Genomic DNA, 24,083 nt, shown 5'->3' with positions numbered 1-24,083 from the left:
CCATCCGAGTAAAAGTGTGTGTGTGTGTATTTGTGTCAATGTTTGTCCACACCACCACCGCTTGACAACCGATGCTGGTGTGTTTACGTCCCCGTAACGTAGCGGTTCGGCAAAAGACACCGATAGAACAAATACCATGCTTTTTAAAAATAAGTACTGCGATTGATGTATTCGACTAAAAATTTTCCAAGGCGGTACCCCAGCATAGCTACATACTGATACAAATAAAAGATAGAATATTTGGCAATTAAAATTTCTATTTTGTTTAACTGGTCACCTGCTGGCTTTCGACATAGCTGGTATGATGAAACAGAAGAGTAATAACCCGAATACTTGATAATGGCATAAAAATACAGTATTTTACAAATGACTGAAGTGTTATACCAAGACATTATCGCTACTTAAGGCGGTGAGCTGGCAGAATCGTTAGCACGCTGGGCAAAATGCTTAGCGGCATTTCGTCCGTCTTTACGTTCTGATTTCAAATGTCGCCGAGGTTGATTTTGCCTTTCATCCTTTCGAGGTCGATAAAATAAGTACCAGTTAAACACTTGGTCGATGTAATTGATTAATCCCCGCCCCCGAAATTGCTGGTTTGGTGCCAAAATTTGAAATCAATATATTATCGTTACTTTGTTGGCTGACATTGCCTAAGTAGGACTTGAACCTAACAGTGATATCTTAATTGTTGTGTAACAATAAATCTAATCCTTAATGTAAAATTCGGAATGCGAGAAAATAGTTGCTGGTGAGACTGCAACAGTTAGTCCATAAGGGAATTCCAAAAAGAGTTTGGTAAGTTTAGTTGCCGTCAGGAGTGACGTATCTAATGGTGCGATCCCTTACCTTTCATCTGACTAAGAAGATAAAGCGTTGTTGTCATTTGTGTTGTTGACAATAAAATGATCTTATCATCATCATCATTATTTACAGTTCATGTTTCAAACAGTCCAGTTAAGTTTTCTTGGAGGAAGAACACTTACAAATTATCCGAATACATACAATTCCTGAGAAGATCAATACTTGATAATAATAATAATAATAATAATAATAATAATAATAAAAAAACTTGCACTGTTTCAGATGCAAAACTTTCAATGTCACTCGTATTACAACCCATTCACGTGCGTAAATTTAAAACACAAAGAAACATGCGTTTGACTCGGCATGTATAGACAAAGTGAAGGGAAAGTAAGTCTTTAGTGTATAGATTCATAACTTTGGTTTTTTTCAATGGTTGAGATAACAAAAAATTCCTTAAAATGCACTGATTTTACTTAACAGAACCGGTGTTAATCACGATTCTGTTCAGATTCCAACTCTGGACGGAATATTTTAAAATTATAAAAATAGGAATAGTAAGTTTTTTTTATAAAATTGAGCCGAGAGCTACAGGCCGAATTCGATCCGTAGATCGCAAGTTTGACACGACTGCTGTAGTACCTCTCAAGTTGGTGAAATTAATGACGCTAATATCCAAATTGAATATGTGCAGGAAAAACGTAGGCGGAGAGGAATTCAAAGACCCACGAGGGAGCTCTGTTAAAAGCATCCAGGGACAACCAGCAACTGATGGTGTAAAATATGACGACTTCTTAGCACAATCACCCATTCTCTCTCTCTCTCTCTCTCTCTCTCTCTCTCTCTCTCTCTCTCCTCTCTCTCTCTCTCTCTCTCTTGTGCGCTCTCAATATATATGAATGTATCATATTTTGTGTTAACGTCATTGACACACGCGCGCGCGCGCACACGTCTTAACCCTGTTTATTAAAATAACAATATTTTTGCTGAAAACTTTGAATCGGTGGTGTTTGACCAGTATGACCTATCACCTTGTGACAAAAAGATTGATAACCCTGATGAGTCATGTTGACTATTGTAACTTAATTTTTGACTGAACGGTATTGATTGATATTTTATGATCTGCCATCTAGTGATATAAAGTTCTGTGTTCTCAGTGGCTGAATTCTGATCGAAGAATTGTAGAAAAAGAATACTTGTATTAGTACTTGTGTCGGCAGTCACTCAGGATGAGACAGGCCCAAGGCCGTATTCGCATCATCATAGGCCCCAGGGAACTTACAGTATTTATTGACAACATGTTACATAGATCAGAATCCGGCTCCTAGACATGTGAGCTCCTATCCCACCACAGCCACCAGGCAATGTCCTTGTGTGCCTAAGCTTTGAGCAAGAATTATTTAAGGAAAGCAATCCGGTAACGACGAGGAACCTTGGGGTTGGACTCAAAATCCAAAATGTAAACAAGGAAGATTCTGCGAAAGCAAAAGTGATTAACTCATTAGCGTTTAAACCAACTATATCGGGCTCAAATATTCTGCTTGCTTTATGCTCACACCAGCCAGATCTGGCTTCTTACACCTACCCTACAATGTCATTTTAAAATTAAACAATCTCATTATTAAAATCTCAAAGCTACAAAATAATCCATGATTAATTCAAAATTATGTGAATAAATAAGCATTATATTTGATAGTAATCTGAATGCTGAGAGGTTAAATACGTCCAACTTGCGCATGACCACCGCTGTCATTGTTCATGTCTCACCACCTTGCAGTAGGATGGTCTGAATGAAGTCTCACTAAATGCGAGTTGTTGTGGCTACTTGTTCTCCGAACTAGATCAATCCAGGTTTCAAGACAACAAAGTACCCCAGATGCATGATTGATGCTTACATTTAGCTCACCTTTACCCTGGCCTGTGACAGTAAAGCCAGCATCAGTGTTCTTGAATGGATCGACCTCTTTTAGAATCTCAGCATTGCCTATAACTGTAGACCTTCTCAGAGAGCGAGATGCTAGCGAATACAGTCTTTCTCTTGGCTACACTGATTTTTTCCTACTGACACATGACACGCACAAACTGAAGTTTTAAGTTTCTGACTGGACATCAGCATAGTTGGGATCAAAGCGGGTGAAGTCTCGTCTCATAATAGCAACCAGGAAATCCACTTGAGTCTGAGCACACTCTGCAATCTTGTCGATGACATATGTGAAAAACGTTTGAAATAGAACACCAAAGTAAATTTCGACCGGGTCAAATTACTCGATGTAACAACATACCTTTACTCACGTAAAATTCTGATATACTCTAGAATTAGCTTCAGTAGCTTCACAGGTAAACCATTTGTACTCATGATATCCCGTAATGCATTGCAATCGACAGAATCAAAAGCTGTTGCAAAGTCCACAGTGCAAGTGTTGGTTTGCAGTTAGCTCTGACGTTCAAAAACCCTTCTCATCGTGAAAATTTGATTTGTATAGCTGACGAAAACTACACTGAATTCGTTGTGAGCGTTGACCACACTCGTATTAAAATTCTTTTAGAATGATAGTGACTATTTTGACTGCAATGTCGATCAAACATTTGCTGCAACGAACCAATTGGCGATAGCGAATATCCAGGTTAAACACGCCACTTCAGAAAATGATTCTGATCACATTAGACACAAACAATGGCTTCACGGCCTATCAGATTGACTGTTTCTTCAAGGTTAAGGTCCAGGTTAAACAGACACTTGGTTATTCGAATGTATTGAGTGATGAATTGTTTTAGAGATTAAAAGGTTAAGGAATGGGAAGTTAGATGGAAACACGAAGAACAGTCATAATTACATATTTAATAAGAAGAAAGATGGTTGATGGTAAAGATACGATATACAATAGTATCGAACTTCTTTAATTTGAAAATGCTTGTAACAATGCATTAAAAACGACGAGCTTATTGTATATAGTTCTCATGTACACTACAACATATGACTTTTATTTGTAACTTGAAGTTAGAGTTAATATATTTAATAAAGTGAACATTGAAAATCCGATTAGAAATAGTTAGCTCAATGATTAAAATTATTTTCATGATTTGGCAAGTATGGGAGAGAACTGAAGACATGTTTCGGTCTCATTAGACCTCAGCAACGAAGCATAAAGATTACCATACTTGCTGGAGTAGTAATAAAAGAGTTTCTAAATAAATGTACTTTAAAAGTGTGCTTTTAATATGCGTCTCTTTAAATACAGGCCTAGCTATACAATCGTATGACTTCAGGTAAGACGTGCTGGAACCTATGATGACAAATGCACGGCCTTCAGCCTTACTTTTGGATGACGAGCTTTAAGTCTTTATTTAAGCTATTACGAATCTTGTGGAGTAAACCAGCTGTCGAGGAAACTGTCTTCGACAAATTGTTTACTTTTAATAGATCCACCAAACAAAAGAAAGCAGGAAGGAATCAGCGTGGCACAGCTTAGTATTATTTAGACGTGAATCTCACAAAAGATTTGAAGAAATAACAAATAGTTTGAGTAAACAGTCGTTTTATCTGTACCTTTGTACATTGTTGACATTCGACCTGCAATAAAAACAAAATATATACATACATAAAAAGTTAATTTTCTTTTCGTTAAAAAAAAATAATAATAAAGTGAAAGTTGTGTGTGTCTTTCGTTGGTAAGCTGCACGTATTTGACATAATTGTTAAATCCATCTGCTTGCTGAACACCACAGAACAAACACATCGTTTCATTTGGTTGAGGAGTGTGCAGAGGTGCTATAGCCGTCCACTGGCATTTTAGTATTTCCGCATGCAGTAGGCAGGGTGGTGGCACTCTCGGTTATCGACTATTTCCTTTGCCCACACTTGTCCAAAATTTATTGGACATATAATTCTTTTCGTCTTCAACTGCAAAATTACTACAAGTAGCAACACTGGCCAACATAGTTCACGTCTAGTACTACAAGAGTATTCTTGTCATTTATCTGAAGAAAAGTTTACTGTTTCACAATCAAGAAAACAACGATGTTACTTCTATCTGTTTGTTTTATTTTCTTCCTTCTTACATCTGCATCTGCTCAAGTCAGGCGCAAACCAGGAACTAGTCGGTGAGTATATCTAAAGATTCTTCAGTTTAATCAACCGTGTCGACTGCTTGACATCTCAAGAGTAAAACGTGATGTACACCTAATCCAGGGGCCGAGAAACTTCTTTAACCAATTACTCCTCTCTCTCTATATATATATATATATTTACGCAGACGTTACCACCTTGATTTGAAAGGAAGAAAATCATAGTTTGAATTTAAAAGTTTTATTGAATCTATTTTATTGTATTTATTTATATGAATCTATTTACACGTTTATTACATTGGACAGATGTAGCAGTACCAGAAGAAAATTTTCTGTCGTAACAAGGAACACGTTTTTTTATATAATTTTACTTATGCCTAATGAGTCCTCATTAGAATTTCATTTTTATCCCACTTGGGGTAATTTCCCTGGTTCGCGACATCTGTTCTAGTCGTTACATTACTTTATCTATTTTCTGCCATATATATTATAGTGACATTGTAAGTAATTGCATGTAATCTTGTAAATCATATTTTAATATGTTGCTATAACTAAGGGAGCGGCGAAGTGACAAAACCGCTAGCACACCGGCTAAAATGCTTAGCGGCATTTCGTTCGTCTTCATGTTCTGAGTTCAAATTCCGCCGAGATCGACTTTACCTTTCTTCCTTTCGGGGTCGATAAAATAAGTACCAGTTGAACACTAAGGTCGATGTAATCAATCAGCCCTCTCACCCGAAGTTACCAAAGTTTGAAACTAATATATTGCTTTAAGTAAGGCGGTGAGCTAACAGAATCGTTAGTACGCCGGACAAAATGCTTAGCGGCATTTCGTCCGTCTTTACGTCCTGAATACTAATTCCGCCGAGGTCGACTTTGCTTTCATTCTTTCGGGGTTGATAAAATAAGTACCAGTTGAGCAGTGGGGTCGATGTAATTGACTTTCCCTCTCCCAAAATCGCTTGCCTTATGCCTAAATTTGAAATCAATATATTGCTATAATTATATGGTCACACTCATGTGTCTACAAACAGTTATAATGACACACTAAAGTTTCGATATTTAACAGCTGACCTGGAAGGCACCCACAATATTATCCATTTTTCCAACCACAACTGTGGCTAACTTTTTTAATCCAATACCTCTAATACTCATGGACATGCTCATAATCTTTTTTTTTTTAAATCGCAGCACCCTTGACTTTCGAAAACATTTTTCCACGCTCTGAATTGTTGAAGCATAGAATAAACTTCCCATATTAATTGTTAGCTGTCAGAACACTGCATCCATCAAAATTTCCATGCTTCCTGGAATTCACCAGCATTACTCCTGATAGACCTTTGCACGCTTTCCTCTTTGTGGCTCTTTTAATGTTCACTTTTCTGTCTTTTATCCTATGTACTATGTATGTGCTTTGAGCTCCTATTGCTGTCTTTCTTTACTTGAGTTGTATGTCTGCTTCCTATTCCCTTTTATACCTATTCCGACAAGCTTTAATGCATCTGAATACTGAATACATCAGCTCATTATATTATTCTTTAAGTACAATAAGTTTCTCTCTCAAAACAGAAGATATAATTTTCTAAAGTGATATCGCAGAAGTCATATTCGACTAAATAACCTCCTGTCTGTTTTATCGGTCCCAAAGAGATGTACAGTGAAATTGGTTTCCATGAGATTTGAACTCAGAATATTTAGAAATTAAAGCATATTCAATAATAGATATGATCAAGTGCTCTTCTGACTTACCTCTTTTAATCACAAATATAGTAACGGAATCATAAATATCCACTTCTAATCATGACTAACGTTATTTGCCTATACCTTTGTAATATATCACGTATAGTATCATATATTACCATTATACATGATATTGCACGATTTTATTGCAGTTTTAAAAATAAACGGTTATGTTAACATATATATATATATTTGGTTTTAAAAATATCTACCATCCAAAATTAAATGCTGGCATTCTTTCGATTTATGATCATGATTTGAAAGTGGAAAATTACCGTCAGCAATCGGCATTAAAATTTTGAAAAAAAAATTGTAATTTTGATATAAAATTCTTATTCAGATCGTTATCTCTGAATATCCCCACCAAATAGATAAAGCGAAAAACTAAAAAACTAAAAATGGTTTGGCAGTTAAAAATTTGAAAAGCTGTTCTTTTATATTTTTATCTATTTATTTGTAATTTCTGTTGTTAAAAACAGTAATCTGAAAACATTAAATAAATAAATAAATGTAATAGGGTTTGGGACAGTCTCGCAGTATTTTTTATCGACTCTTTACATTCCAAGTTCAAATCCCGCCGAGGGCAAATTTGCCATTCATTCTTTCGAGGTCTAGCAAATTAAAGTCAAGTACTATGATTGATATGCATCGATTAACTCGCTCCTCCAAATTTCAGGCCTTAGAAGCAATTATTAGAAACGAAGACCGTGGATTAATAGAATCGTTAGAGCAGTAGTTCTCATCCGGGCTCCATATGACACCTGAGGGTCCATATAAGATTTTTGGGGTCCATGCAAGCAAAATAGTAAATGAGAGATGCAAGGTGGTATTTTAAGGGTCTATGAAAAAATTTTGATTTAGATGTATTTATTGCAAGAAGCAGCTCAGTTACTTTCCCTAACGTTTTAGATTGTTCAAACTATACAAGTCAATGTGTGAATAACGAAATAAAAATTTGGAAAGAAGTATCTATAAAACTTGTTTTTAAACATCGAATGACTGTGGGGATCCACCGAAGTAAGACAGTAATCAAAGGGATCCATAGATGAAAAATGGTTGAGAATCACTGCGTCGAGCGTCGAGATAATACCTTGGCGTATTTTTTATAGGTCTATGTCCTGAATTTAACTCCTGCTAAGGCCAACTTTGCCTTTCATCCTCTCGGGATTAACAAAATAAAGTACCAGTCAGCTATTCGGGTTGTTTTAATCGATCAACCCCCCTCCCCTCAAAATTGCAGTTATTAACTTCATCTGAAAGGTAATGGATTGAAACTGGCACATCGTCTCTTATGACGACAGGGAATCCAGTTGATCCGATCATCGGAACACCATGCTCGTGAAATTAAAGTGCAAGTGGCTGAGCACTCTGTAGACACGTATACCTTTAACGTAGTTCTCAGATTCAGCGTGATACAGAATGTGAGAAGACTGGCCCTTCCAATTACGACTCATTTTTGTCAGTTGAGTGGAATGAAGCGCCTTGTTCAAAGACACAACGCGCCGCTGGGTATCGAACTCACGACCTTACGATCATGAGCCAAATACCCGAACCACTAAGCTACATGCCTTCAATGGTTTGAAACTATCATTAGAGCGTTGGGAAAATGCTTTGTGGTATTTCTTCTGGCTCTTTACGTTCTGAGTTCAAATTCCGCCAATATCAATTTTGTCTTTTGTCCTTTCTATTTGAATAAAATAAAGTACCAGTTAAGTACAAGAGTTGATAGTATTAGGTAATACCCTCCCCTTAAAGCTGCCAGTCTTTTGCCAAAATGAGGAGCTACTTATTATTAACTCCAGCTCTCTATGTTCTGAGTTCGAATCCCACCGAGGACATCTAAGCCTTTTATCCCTTCAGGCTCGTTGAAATAAAGATCCAGTCAAGTACTATATTTCCAGGATATGTACACGCTATCCGACTAAATTCGAACTAGGAACGTTGATTTACCAAACTAAATGCAATCGAAATCTAAATATTGGCTTCAAGTTTTGACACAAGGCCAGCAATTTCAGGGGATGGGATAAGTCGATTACATCAACCCCAGTACTCAGCTGGCACTTATTTTATCGACCCGGAAAAAGATGAAAGGCAAAGTCGACCTCGGCGGAATTTGAGCTCAGAACATAAAAGACGGACGAAATGCTGCCGATGACTATTTTGTCCTGCGTGGCAATGATTCTGTCAGCTTTCGCCCTAATTAACCCTTTAAGCATTGGGTCAATGTGGTCGACTTACCCATCTCCCCCAAACTATCTGGCCTTGTACCAAAATTTGAAATCAATATTTAGGTTCCGATTGCACATGCGTCAGTTGCGTAATGGATAAGAACGTCGCTAAGCTTAGTTTGGTAAATAAACGTTCCTACTTCGAATTCAATCGGGTAGCGTTTACATATCCAGGATAAAAAAGACACCTGATGATAATCGGAGATCAAAGCAAATGAAACGAAGATTAGATGGCTAAAGATACGGTTAATTATCCGAAAATTTTAAATCGTTAATAATTATAAAAATGTCACACGAATATGACATTCACAGGATATTATAATACAGTAACAATATTTTGAATAATAATTTCATTAAAAATTCATACAAAAATTAGCTCTCATTAGTCTTATCTAATTTTATTTATAGCAATCGCCAACAATTATGTGCCAATAACTTTAAAACTTGTACGTATGTATATATGTAGGGAGAGAAGTATGCATACATATAAACAACCCTGGTTTCAAAGCCAATTTTTTTATTACTCATTTATCAACGGAAAATAGTGATGGTAGAAACATTCATTGAGGGACATGAAATCTACACCATATTGCAACAAACATTCCTCTCCGAGATGTTGTCTTGAACTGTTACTCTTCTACTCTTTTACTTGTTTCAGTCATTTGATTGTGACCATGCTGGAGCACCGCTTTTCGTCGAGCAAATCGACCCCAGGACTTATTCTTTGTAAGCCAAGTACTTATTCTATCGCTCTCTTTTGCCGAACCGCTACGTTACGGGGACGTAAACACACCAGCATCGGTTGTCAAGCGATGCTTGGAGGACAAACACACACACACACACACACACACACACACACACACACACACACACACACATATATATATATATATATATATATATATATATATATATACAACGGGCTTCTTTCAGTTTCCGTCTACCAAATCCACTCAATGCTTTGGTCGGCCCGAGGCTATAGTAGAAGACACTTGCCAAAGGTGCCACGCAGTGGGACAGAACACGGAACCATGTGGTTGGTAAGCAAGCTACTTGCCACACAGCCACTCCTACGCCTGTTCCGATGCGTCAGTTGCATAATGGATAAGAACATCACTAGGCTTAGTTTGGTAAATAAAAACGTTCCTACTTCGAATTCAATTGGGTATCGTGTACATAACCAGGTAAAAAAGACACCTGATGATAATCTGGGATCAAACCAAATGAAACCTGTTGTTGTTGTTGTTGTTGTGCTTGTTTAGGCCCAGATCAACTCTGATTTGAATAGATCCATAACCGAAGGAATACTATTCGGGACCATCATAAACGCGGTGGTCACCTATGGTGACCATCTTATCTTTTTTAGATCACTTAAGATTACAATGAGGAAAATCGCCCACTCTTAGATATAGGATCGCACTCACCCAACACCGTAAATCTTGTGGTATGGGTAAATAACGAACAATGATGAGTACCTTTGTGCATTGTGGGGTCCTCAATCTTCTCCAAAACTGCAGATGATTCTTTGGTCGAAAAGGATGTCACCTAACTTCGCGGAATCCCACTTTTCTCCACTTATCAATCGTGATGGACTATGAGCAGTATTCTTGCAGAGAAAGCTTCCACCTTCGCTGTCCGCTTTCCATCCAACTCCGCACTCGGTAAACCACCTCTAAATCTATTCTCTTCCACTCCATGAAGTTCACAACTATGTATATTGTCATTCACCCAATTAGAAATAGCAGCCAAATTTTCTTCTAATCATACGCTACGCGGTAGTCTTTAAAAAAATAGAAGGTTACATTGTTCAAATAAGTCCCTTAAAGACAAAGTTGATGGGATTGTCGTGATTGAAACGCTTTTGATCAAAAGTTTGCCAGAATAAGGCTGACTTAGGGTTAAACAATAACTGATACCTGTATGGACCCGGGACAAGATGGAATGGAAATGTACAAGTTCATCCTGTTTACATTATTTACATTTTACGGATATTTGTCCTAATCTTGTTTGTTGTTAACACAACGTTTCGGCTGATATAACCTCCAGCCTTCATCAGGTGTCTTGGGTATTTTTCGATGTTATTATTATTCAGGTCACTGCTTGGAATCGAACTCGGAATTAATTGGGGTTAGTAGCCCGCGCTCTTAACCACTACTAATTCCGTGGGCAATTATGGAGTGAATTTTAGTACTTATAAATCTACTAATTTCCTATCCTTCCTTAAAACCGGTTCCCTTATGCTACTCATATCTGCACTCAGTCTGTTTAGTAGGTTGTTGTGTCCTAGCATATGTGTTGCTTCTTTTAATTTTCGTATTTTCCAGTGGTGCTCTCTATTATTTTAACTTCATCCCACAGGGAAGGTAGTCTCCATTTTTCCATACATGATCAGCTATACCCGATTTATCAATATTTCCTCGTGTCACAGCTTTGCGATGTTCGTCTACCCTTATTTTTAGGGGGCGGCATGTTTCGCCTTTGTATAACCTACCACAGCTGCATGGGATGGAATACACGCAGTCTTTGGTCATATTCTCTTCTATTGGAAGTTTTAATCGAATGAGATATTTGCGAAGTGTTATATTACTCTTGAATACTGTCCTGATGTCATATGGGCCGCATATCTTTTGTATATTTTCGGAGAGGCCTTTTACATAGAGTAGACAGATTGTGGACAGTTTATTGGTTTCATCCCCTCTTTTCTTCATAATTGGAGGGGATAGTATGTTTTGGGGGGTAGTTGTTGCTTAATAGATTGTTATTGACCTTGATCATTTCTTCGTAGTGCAGACCGAGTGCAGATATGAGTAGCATATGGGAACCGGTAGTCAGGAAAGATAGGAAAATATTAGATTTATAAGCCCTAAAATTCACTCCATAATTGCCCATATAGCGTAGTGGTTAAGAGCGCGGGCTACTAACCCCAAGATTCCAATAATAATGATAACATCGAAAAATACTTTGGGAATAAGAACCCAGGCTCGAAATTTCCCCAAGTCACCTGATGAAGGCTGGAGAGTATATCAACCGAAATGTGTTAGCAATAAACAAGATGAGGACAAATATCTGTCAAATGTAAATAACCTACATAATTCCTCATCTCTTAAATACAGAAATGTATCCATCCTGTTTGCATCTAATGAAATATTTACACTTCTACTCTGTGATCTCGGCTATGTCCACCACCTCAATTTAATTTTTAATTTGATAATGACTTTAAGGCGGCGAGCTGACAGAATCGTTAACAAAATGCTTAGCGGCATTTCGTCTGTCTGCATGTTCTGAGTTCAAATATCGCCGAGGTTGACTTTGCCTTTCATCCCTTTCGAGGTCGATAAAATAAATACCAGTAGAGCACTGAGGTCAATGTAATCAACTCACCCCTCCCCTGAAATTGCTGGCCTTGTGCCAAAATTTAAAACCAGTTTAATAATGAATTTGACGCTTAGTAAAATGGGAGAAGTGGAACCGGGTAATATTAATGACTTTTCCAACATTCAACCAAATAACTGAAACGAACTAAAGAAGAGAATCGAACCAATATTGAGGGTCAATGATATATCATATTTTACGATGCTTAAATCTTATTTGTTTTTAATATCGATTTTCCTTCAACAGTTAATCTAAATCGACCGTAATACCACCCAGCTACTCTTTCTGACAGCTAATAGTGACCGCCTGTTTACCGGATGTCGGGATTTCCTAGCAAACGTTTAGGAAAATCTCTTAAACTAAGAATATATTTACTTTACAAACAAAATACAAAAGTGATCTCAGCAGAGCTATGTCATTGAGAATTTTACCCAGTCAACTACAGAAAATCTGCTCCTTGTTTTAACAAATGCAAACTAACAAATAATCCAACTTTGATTTGTAGAAAATACAACGAACTCGTTGATTCGTACGCAGAAGAGGTGAGGTTTACGATAAGTACTTTAGAATATTCTGGGTGGGCACTAATTTTTGTAAACCGTACTTTTGTAAACTGTACTTTCTAAATATGAAGGTGCACCATTGATTAGTGAAGAGGAAGTGCCAATCCAGTGCACCCACTTAGCGACGGGCATGACCTCTGATCTATCTTGATCGAACAGCAGACTTATAATGAAAGACACTCCAACCATGACTCTCCCATATGTTATATATATATATATATATATATATATATATATATAAGACATTAACTAATTTACCATGTCTATATTTAACTCTATAAGCTGTGATTTAAATGGGAATTGATTGCCTTTTTCTTGTCGGTTGATTGTCAAAGTTGAAGCTTTCTTGGTTCGTGCGATATAAGTTTTGATTGAAGTGTAGCAGCATTTTTGACTCATGTCACAAAAGCCTTCGTTAAATGCTCTGAATATTACTAATTTCTATTTCCCACTTTATACATTTCTGTATGACGCCTTCAGCAGTAATTGTGATGGTGATAGTGGTTGTGGCGTTGGTGGTGTTAGTTTCACATTCTATCTCGAACTATGGAATTCTGGCTTGACAACTCAAAACGTTATATACACGACATACTGTCAGCTAGATGCTGCACCTCACGACAAACAATTTGAAGGAAGACTAAGGTAGATAAAGAGAATACATTGAACAAAAACTAACAAAGAAGACTAACAAAATAATACGTTGTTTTAATACAGACTGAAACTTTCCGAAACTGGCATGGTCAGAGAGAACCAAATCCTTCCTTCTCTGTACTGCAACAGCAAGATCAAAAACAGATGACTCATTAAAAATTATATTTATACAACAGGTTATAGTCTTAACACCAAAAATCAGCAATATATTGAGACAAATGATATGGACAATCTTGTCATTACCCTCAGTATTTGTATTGTTGTTTAATGGAAAAAGAAGGCAGCGAACTGGCAGAATCTTTAAATTCGGAAAAACCTGCTTTGCGATAGTTCTTCCGGCTCTTTACATTCTGAATTCAAATTCCGCCGAGGTTCACTTTGCCTTTCATCCCTATGGAGTCGATAAAATAAGTACCAGTCAAATACGGAAACTGATGGTATTGACTAAGCTTCCACCCCACTCAAAATTGTTAGACTTGTACTTAATCAGAAACGTTTAATCGGAGAAGGAGCAGTGGACTGACAGAATCGTTAGAGAGTGGGGAAAAGGGTCTGTGATGTTTAGTTACATCCCTTTGCGTTCTAAGTTCAAATCCCATAGGTTTTACCTTTCATCTTCAGTAATCAGTGTAATAAATACCAGTCAAGAGATCGATACAATCGACGATAAACTTCCTCAAAATTGTTGGTTTTGTTGTTACATGAGAAATCTTTATTCAGAGAAACGGTAGCACTCACGACCATAATAACATGAACCCATACTAGTGTGATTGATGAAGTTGATGCTCAGATTATATATTGTATATGTTGTCTGTAAGATAACATGGACAGGGAGGACGTCCAGCGCGGTTGTAGAACCGTATAAAATGAATCGAGATAAGTGTTTAGTGTAGAGTTTGATGTGGTGAAAAACGAGAGGGATGATGTAGGGAAGAGGCGTTTAAATTGAGAAGGGCCTCCTAGAGACATTTTGTAAAGAACAATTCTGCTTTTGAGGCCCCACCAACAGGGTGAAGAGTTCTTTTCAAAAATTAAGTGGGCTCTGATTTTTCTTTTAGTGGCAGGGGGAGGTTTAGGATAGGCTCCGTGAAATATTCATGGACTCCTTCTTAGCATTCCAGGCCTTGAAACCCCTATATCGGTTAAATTCCTTCTTATAGTTAGTTCCCTGATGTTGGTAAGTTCAAGTGGGGATGGTGCGCAGCTTGTTAGCAGATGATGTAAAGCTATTCAAAGTGACACAGCAGAAACACCGGGATCTATAAGTCACTGGTTGCTGCATGTTAATTATAATTTCTGATTCAGGCAAAAGGCCAGCAAATTTGAGGAGATTGAGTAAGTCAATACCATCGGCTCTTGTACTTGACTGGTACTATATGTTATCGATCCCGAAAGGATGAATAAAAGCAATGCTAACACGATGTGTTTTGAACACAGAACGTAAGACATTTTTTTTCTGCAGTAAATCTCTATAATACATTAAAAGTGAGTTTGAATCTTGCTTGCTTGCAATGTTACCCAGTCAAACTGGCGCATAATGGGAAAATACTATGAATTAAGTTGCCCCTGAAATGTGAATATGAACGGAATAAAACAAGTTTCGCGTTAATCGGACAACTGGTTGTTGAGATATTCGGGGTTTTCGGGGGTATAAATACCCAAATCGGTGCATAATGGGAAAATTTTCCGAAAATAACTTAATCCTGAAAGGGAAGAAACTTTTACCTTTCGATTAGACACAATGACTTAACAACGAAAAAATACGATTTGTTTTTTACATAAAGTGTTTCTATTTTCGCTTTTGTTAAATACAATATTTTAATCATTTGTAAATATTTTTAAGTGAATGTAATTTCAAAAATGTAAATTGTTTGTACAGCAAGTACTTATATTTTAGCTTTATTTAAACAGACAATATTTTAATGTTTATTTTTTTTATTATTTTCAAGTGAATACCATTACAAAAAGTTTTTTTTTTGCATATTTAAAAAATATTTAAAAGTGAAAATGACTTTTAAAACACGGTAAATATTTCGTAAAAGACCCGTTCGTAACCTCATTGTGAAATCCTTTCTTTTTTCCATAGGTTTTTTTTTTTTTTCGAATGCATTCAACGTATCTCTCACCTCCAAAGATTTGGCGACAATTTCTAGCATGTCCTGCTACCACGAAACTGCTATTTGAGATAAAGGACCTGAAATACTTGTTATGTAGTATCAGGGCGTACAAGAAATAGCAGCCAAATCTTTCCTTTTCTGGGAAAAGGAAGCGTTTACGCGTGATTTCGATGTTACATTTGTTGAACACGTGCGAAATAACCTGGAAAAGAAACAAAAACTCACGAAACAAAACTCCGTTGCTAGGAAACTCAGACACTCCCTGTGACCCAACGGGTCACGGGTAGTCTAGTATGATAATAATTTGTAAAGTATTATCAATTCAAAACCCCTATGAATTGGACAATGTACGCGGTTTTCAAGAAACATTCTATTTTTGACCAAATTAAACTTCTAAAAGACTGACTTGAAATTAATTCAAATTAGTTAATCAGTTGAAAATGTCAGCAAGTAAAAGACCGAAGTAATTACAGCTGAGAAATTCAGACAGTTTAACAGCCTCTTTTTTTCACCTCCTCCTCCTACATTCTCTTTTGCTTCTCACCTCTTCTTAAAAACCGCCCTAATTCAATGACCTTGACAGGACTTCCTCTATCTAGTTCATCTCAAACAACATTGTTTTATCTCTCTCTCTCTCTTCCTCTCTCTCTTCCTTTCTTTCTTTCTTTCTTTCTTTCTTTCTTTCTCCTTAGATACCAACTATTCTCTATTCATCTCCTGTATTACCTCTCTCTTTGCTCTTCACATTCTTTATGTTCACGGAACTGTAAGCTTACTGTCCAGCCATATGACAAGTCAATCCGTACATTATTAGTTCTATCACACTCGTATATGTATGTATGTATGTATGTATGTATGTATGTATGTATGTATGTATGTATGTATGTATGTATACGCGTACACACACACACACACACACACACTTGCAACAAAACCATCATAAGTCAAGAAAACAAGAACCTCCACGAAGACAAGAATCAACTCCACAAAGACTAGAACCTCAATGAAGGGTCTAAAAGCCCAGTCACAAAAAACAGGTCCTTATTTATTAATAGAGTCGATATACGAATATTAATAAAATACAATAGTATATTTCCATAATGACCAATTCACCAACTGGTTTTATGCCAGAAGTTGAGAAATACACTGGCAATCATCAGAAAAGGCCGAAAGGAATGGCATGGTGTGGGCCCTTTTCCACATATACAACTATGACCACTACTTCTCCTCTATCTCCCTCTCAGCTACACATCTCAACTCCACCCTGTCCTCCTCATCCCGCCCACAACCCCACTCAACAGATACATATGTCCCATACAGTGGTAGCCATTTTATCTCATAATTCAAAGGACGTAACTTCATTGAACTAAAAAGTACTTTTCTCCCCACATTTTAACCTGGGCGATTTCGTTCCAGTTTTTTTTTTTTTTCAAATCTCCAATGGCAAGAAGACCATGCCAAACCATTTCTTTCGGCATTCTCTGGTGACAATCGGCTTTTTACTTTTCTTTTTTCTCCTCTCAGCTCCTACTATAAAACCGATTTGTAAATTGGCCGTTATGGAAAAGTAATGTATATAATTAATAATAATAATAATAATAATGATAATAATAATAATAATATGCACTTATAATATATTCAATATATGAAATGCATGCATGCATACATACATACATACATACATACAGCGATATATTTTGTCTTAGCATGCGGTTGTCATTGAGTACATGCTAATGGCAAAGCTCAATGACGCAGAAAGGCGCGTCGAGCATTTTTACGCCGCTGCTAGACGATTTTGGCCTGCTATTGATATATATTTTGCGTTTTAAACACTGCACGTATATAAGAGAGACTACCTCCGGATGAATACTGCGGCTAATTTGCCTTTCGGTGATAGATGTATCTGCATTATGTCTGGTGTGTGTGTGTGTGGTGTGTGTGTGTGTGTGTGTGTGTGTGTGTGTGTGTGTGTGTAATAGTGCTTGATGGCATTCCACCTGAGGAAACACCCACATACAACTGTTGCTGAAAATATTCAATAACGTCATACTAAAGAATCATTGTATACAATGATATATAAATGTAAACTTAGCAACTTAAAGCTGTGGTCCGGTGCAGAAACAAATGGCGCGATTTGATCGACCCCGAAAGGATGGAAAGTAAAGTCGACATCGGCGGAATTTGAACTCAGAACGTAACAGCAGACGAAATACCTATTTCTTTACTGCCCACAATGGGCTAAATACAGAGAGGACAAACAAGGACAGTCACACGGTTTAAGTCGATTATATCGACGCCAGTGCGTAACTGGTACTTACTTAATCGACCCCGAAAGGATGAAAGGCAAAGTCGACCTCGGCGGAATTTGAACTCAGAACATAGCGGCGGGCGAAATACAGCTAAGCATTTCGCCGGGCATGCTAACGTTTCTGCCAACTCGCCGCCTATATACAAACTTGTCCCCAGTTCAAATTCGAACCCGTTAAAAAGTCATTCACTATGTTTTGTCACGGAGTGTATTCAAGAAATGTGTTTGTCTTCTCTTTTAACCTACTTCTATGCAATATCTTTGCCATATGATATTTCAACATAATATCGAGTATCCTAAAAGACATTTATCCTTCCCGCTGTTTCTGCTGTAATCGTTTACGCTTCGCCAAAATAGTCAGTCAAAATAATGTACTTATCTTCTTTTGTTGTTTGTGTTTATTGTAAACACTTGAGTGATGTAATCGATATCGCAGCTGCCTAGTAAATGATAGTGTCTCTTTAATATTAGTAGTGTTGTTATTTCAGAATAGGAGATCTACAAAAGCCACTGAGGGTGCCCCTTCTATTCTTACTAATTAATATTAAAACGTGTACACCAGGGGTTGTTTATTATTATTATTATTATTATTATTATTATTATTATTATTATTATTATTATTATTATTAATGGAGCAGTGAGCTAACAGAATTGTTAGTGCGCCAGCCGAAATCTTTAGCGGCATTTCGTCCGTCTTCATGTTCTGATAGCAAATTCCACCGAGGCTGACTTTGCCTTTCATCCTTTCGGAGGTGGTAAAATAAGTACCAGTTACGGACTGAGGTCGATGTAATCGACTTAATCCCCTCCCTCAAGCTGCCCTTGAGGCAAAAATTTGAAATCATCATCCTCATCATTATCATCATCATCATCATCATCATCATTATTATTATTATTATTGCCTTTGCACAGCTTGTAACACTGTAGATGTACTACGGTGTCAGCTGTTCACTGCCAGTGAACTAAGGTAACACCTCTTATATTTCGAGCATCTTCCGGGGTATTCGAGCGGTTCCAAGCAGTGCTGTTTTCTGCAAGTGCTCCACCCTTATTGCAACCCCTATTTGTTCTATGTACTTCTCAAGATTTTTACTCACTGTTCCCAGTGCTCCAACAATTATTGGTACTACTACCACCTTTTTCATCGACCACAACTGCTTCACATCCTAAGCTAACCTGTCATATCTCTCGACTTTTCTTTCTTCCTTATCGCATACTTTGTTGTCAGTTGGGCATGCTATATCTATGATCCAGCATAGTTTGGTTTCTTTCTCAATTAAGACTATGTCTGGCTTCCTATTCTCTATCTCATGGTCGAACTGAATCATAAAATTCCGCAGGATCTTTGCATTATCATTTTCGATGATGCCTTCGGTTTGTGGTCGTACCAATTTTTTGCTCTGTCAAGTTTATACTTTCTGCAAGGTGTCCAATTGACAAGCCTTGCTATATTGTCGTGACATCTCTTATATTCCTTCTGGGTTAGTGGCGTACATTGACTAGTAATTAGCCATACGGTTTCACCATTTTGTCCACAGATTCTGCACTTATCACTTTCTGTTGTCTATTCTGCATTTTATGTAGTTTGTTCTTAGTGCTTGCTCTTGGGCAGCACAGATTAGAGCCTCCGTCTCCGGTTTTAAATCATTTTTAGTCATCCACAGCCATCTTTTTTCTCTGTTTGTCTTATCTTCAACATCCCTATGAAATTGTCCATGAATTCTTTTCCTTACCCAGCTATTTTCGGTTTCATTCCTTTTCAATTTCTTGTAAAGTGCTTTATCTTTGCAATCTTTCATCCTACACAAGCCTGGCTTTCTTACTTCTAATAATAGCGGTTCTGTGGCATTTTTTACATACCATACTATGTTGTTTTCTTCTGCTCTAATGCTGTGTTCGCATCCAATAAGTCCCCTTCCCCCTCTTTTTCTTGGTACATACAGTCTGTGCCACTTTTTGGATGGAGTGTCCCAAATCTAGTTAGCAAGTTCCTTGTCTTTCTGTCTAAGCTGTTTAGTTTGTCTACTGTCCATGCGATTACCCCTGCTCCATATCTAAGGAGTGAAATCGTCCAGGTGTTGATAGCTTCAATCTTATTCCATCCGTTTAATTTCGACTTAAAGATCAATCTCAGTCTGCGCAAATACTCCACCTTAAATTTTTCTGTCATTTCTTTCTCCATAAATTTATCCATTTCCAAAATCCCTAAGTACTAATAGCCCGTCTCTTCTATCTGCTTCATAATCTCCCCCGACGGTATCGTTAGCCCGTCCATACATTTGATTTTGCTTCTCTTCAAGACTAACACACCACACTTACTCAGTCCGAACTCCATTCTGATATCAGCACTGAAAGTATACACCGTATCAACAAGGGAACTGACTTGGACTTCATCTTTGCCATAAAGTTTGAGGTCATCCATGAATAACAAATAGTTGACTTTTTGTTGGCGGCTTTTGAATACATACCCAGCTTTTGCTTTCCTCAGAATCAGTGTTAGTGGAATCAAGTACAATTTGAAGATCAGTGGGGAGAAGTAGTCCCCTTGGAAAATGCCCCTCCTGATTTCTACTGTCCTTAAACTTCTTCCGTGTGCTGTCAGGTCCGTCCTCCAATTCGCCATACTTTTTCCAAGCAATCGCTCAACATTCAATGCTATACCAAATAGGTTCATACATTCCATAATCCAAGAATGTAAGATCATATCGTACGCCCTACGATAGTCGATCCATTACATGGCTAAATTACTTTTCCTCCTCTTGCAATACAGTTTTGTCTATCAGGAGTTGATCCTTGGTACCTCTGCACTTTCGCTTGCAACCCTTCTACTCATATGGCATGACTCCATTTTTTCCCCCAGATGTTCGTACATTGACTCTGCGAGTATTCCAGTCAATGATTTCCAGGATATCGGCCTGTAATTGACTACCGTATTGCCTTTTTCGATGTTTTTCTTGCACAGTACTGTCCTACCAAATGTCAACCACTCTGCTATTACTCGGTCGGTATTTAACAAAGTGTTGAGTTGCGCAGCTATTTGTGCATAACATTCACCAAATCTTTTGATCCAGTAGCCTTGAACTCCATCTGGTCCCGAGGCCTTCCAGTTGTTCATTTGTTTGCTGATGAAATTATTATTATTATTATTATTATTATGTTGTTGTTGTTGTTGTTGTTGTTGTTGTTGTTGTTGTTGTTGTTGTTGTTGTTGTTGTTATCATCATCATTGAAGACGACGCACAGTCTCCAATATCGTGACGATGTGGATTGAAAACATTGTGTCTACTGGAGGTTTGTACTGTCTGTCAAGTCACAAGGTCTTCAGACAGATAGTACTTTACGCAATATGCGTGCAGTTCCAAGAAAAATCGATTTTTGCAATACACCTAGAGGTAATGAGCTGGCAGAAACGTTAGAGAGTCGGACAAAATTCTTAGAAGCACTTCTTCCAGTACTTTACGTTCTGAGCTGAACTTCCAACGAGGTTGACTTTGCTTTATATCCCTTCGGTGTCAATAAAATAAATGCCAGTCAAGTACTGGGTTTGATGTAATCGACAAACCCCGATCTTCATAAATTTGTTGTCTTTGAGCCAAAATTTAAAACAATTATGCAGCCATTTTATGCCAGTTTCAGCTCCTCACAGTCATCCTCATAATGCTAGGATAATGGAAAATAAAATAAATTTTTTAAATCAGTTGAGTTAAATTAAATAATTAACATATTCTTTTATTCTTTTACTTGTCTCAATCATTTGACTGCGACCATACTGGGGCACCTCCTAAAAAGTGTTAATCAAACAAATCGACCTCCAGTATTAATTCTTTCTTTTAAATGTAGTACTTATTCTATCACTCTTAGTTGCTGAACCGCCTATTGGCGGGGTCGTAAACAAACCAACTATGGTTATCAAATGGAGTGAGAACTAACACAAAGATACGCACACACATATATTGCTTTCCGCAATAGACATACATTTCCTTAAAATGGCTCTGATGAAATAATAAGGGGTCGCACGGGCACTCAGATTTGAGTGCTACGTTTCTTATAATAGAAACAGATGTGAGCTAATGAAATTGATATCGTGACTTATATTCTTTTGCCGTTCGTTAATTCATACTATGCTCTGTACTCACCTGGCGATTTTCTCTAAAGAATAAGTATATTGACTTTTAACAACAGGTTTCTAGTCTCGTTTTGTCAAGGCCAAACCATAAAGTACATACATACATACATACATACATACATACATACATACATACATACATACATACATACATACATACACGTGTGTATATATATATATATATATATATTATATATATATATATATATCCTTCCCTCCTTCCCTTCTTTCCTGAGCGTCAATAATACTTTAATTGTTCCACGTCCTGCGTTGCTGTGTTTTTTTCTCTTTTTTTCTGTGTTTCCTTGTTTGGATTAACTATATATATATATATATATATATATATATATATATATATATATATATATATAGGAAAAAAGCAACAAGAATGGATTAAAATCTCGGTACAATTGTTTCGTACGAGGACATCTTTAATAAGCTACAAAAAATGCAGTAAATACAGATGGCTCGTACTCGTCAGCCGAAAAACCATCAGAGAATTCCCAAACATCAAAAGGGGTAGATACAAAATTCTCTGATGTTTTTTCGGCTGATAAGTACGAGCCATCTGTATTTACTGCATTTTTTGTAGCTTATTAAAGATGTCCTCGTACGAAACAATTGTACCGAGATTTTAATCCATTCTTGTTGCTTTTTTCCTATTTGTAATCACCCCATTTGTCGTATGGTTAACACCATATAGATTTCCGGTGATCTTAGTTAAGGACCATATTCATGTGAATTCATTAGAATTCACTTGAATCTCAATTACTTAAACCGAATATATATATATATATATTATATATATATATATACACACACATACGTGACGAGCTTCTTTAAGCTTCTAAGTTTCCACCTGCCAAATTTGCTCACCAGACATTAATTAGCCTGGGCTATAGTAGAGGACTATTACCCAAAGTGCTGCGCTTTGGGACTGAACCTAAAATCAGGTGGTTGCAAAGCTACCTTGTTAACTGCACAGATAAACGAGAGAAACCGAATGGTGAATGATAAGTGATGGCAAAATATATTAACACTCATCCTCAAATGTTTGTTTGAAGAATCAATCATTATATCTTATATCTTAACTAATTTTACAGTCGGTTGTTGGACAAAAGAGACCAGATGATACGACTCCCTGAGGATGGTTCTTTACAAGAAGCACTTCGAAGACGTGGAGTATTTGGACAATTGTCAAGGTCGAAATTTCGACCTTTCGAGAAAGGACGTATTTTGGCGACTCACCAGAAATATCGAGAAGCTATCAACGGTGCCAATCTATTATTAATGGTAAGACCAGAGTTAAATCTCATTCAGTAGAATATCTGTTACCAATGATTAGTACTACAAAGAAACAACTAGGACCCACATTTCCTTGCAGCTCACAAGCACATTAATATTTTACAATTTATATTTTTATAACTTTGAATAATTCTCTCAGAATACAAATTATTTAAAAATTAATTTCATTTATTTATTTATTTATTTATTTATCTAGCTTGCGTCCATAGTCCCAGATACATACTTTCAGGTTCAAAACCATAGTGTACCATCTTGAGCAAGTATCTCCAATTATAGACTCGGGTTGACCAAAGCCTTGTGAGTGAATTTGATAGACGGAAACTGAACGAAGTCCGTCGTGTGTGTGTGTTTGTATCATCACCGCTTGGCAACCAGTGTTAGTGTGCTTACAGCCCCCTAACGTAGCGGTTCGGCTAAAGAGATCGATAGAATAAGTTCCATGTTTTAAAAAGTACTGGGGCCCATTCATTCGTCTAAAAATTCTTCAAATCAGTGCCCCAGCATGGCTGCAGTCTAATGACTGAAACAACAAAAGAAAAGAAAGACATACATACATACATACATACATACATACATACATACATACATACTACATACATACATACATACAGACATACACACATGCACACACACACACACACATACATACATACATACACACATACATACACACACATACATACATACATACATACATACATACATACATACATACATACATACATACATACATACATACATACATACATGTGTATGTGTTTTGTATATGTGTATTTGTCGCTTAAGAGATTGATAATAAATTAATCT

General features: G+C 37.0%; 1 protein-coding gene across 2 annotated transcripts in view; it reads left to right on the top strand.

The window, feature by feature from the left end:
- The window catches only part of LOC115232454 (cysteine-rich venom protein TEL1), a 59,994-nt gene that overhangs the window by 17,729 nt on the left and 18,182 nt on the right, over positions 1-24,083 (top strand). Inside the window, exons 1-2 of one of the 2 annotated variants that reach the window (XM_029802334.2) lie at positions 4,508-4,902; positions 23,075-23,264. In XM_029802334.2, the coding sequence (XP_029658194.1) occupies positions 4,820-4,902; positions 23,075-23,264 (273 nt within the window). In that variant the 5' untranslated portion in view covers positions 4,508-4,819. Of the gene's footprint in view, positions 1-4,507; positions 4,903-23,074; positions 23,265-24,083 lie in introns of those variants that run through there. The other variant, XM_036499518.1, reaches the window with a different exon arrangement.

Source organism: Octopus sinensis, linkage group LG2 (genome assembly GCF_006345805.1).
Source record: "Octopus sinensis linkage group LG2, ASM634580v1, whole genome shotgun sequence".
Classification (NCBI taxonomy): domain Eukaryota; kingdom Metazoa; phylum Mollusca; class Cephalopoda; order Octopoda; family Octopodidae; genus Octopus; species Octopus sinensis.
Note: the sequence above shows the minus strand (reverse complement) of the source record. Positions and strands in the feature narration are given on the sequence as shown.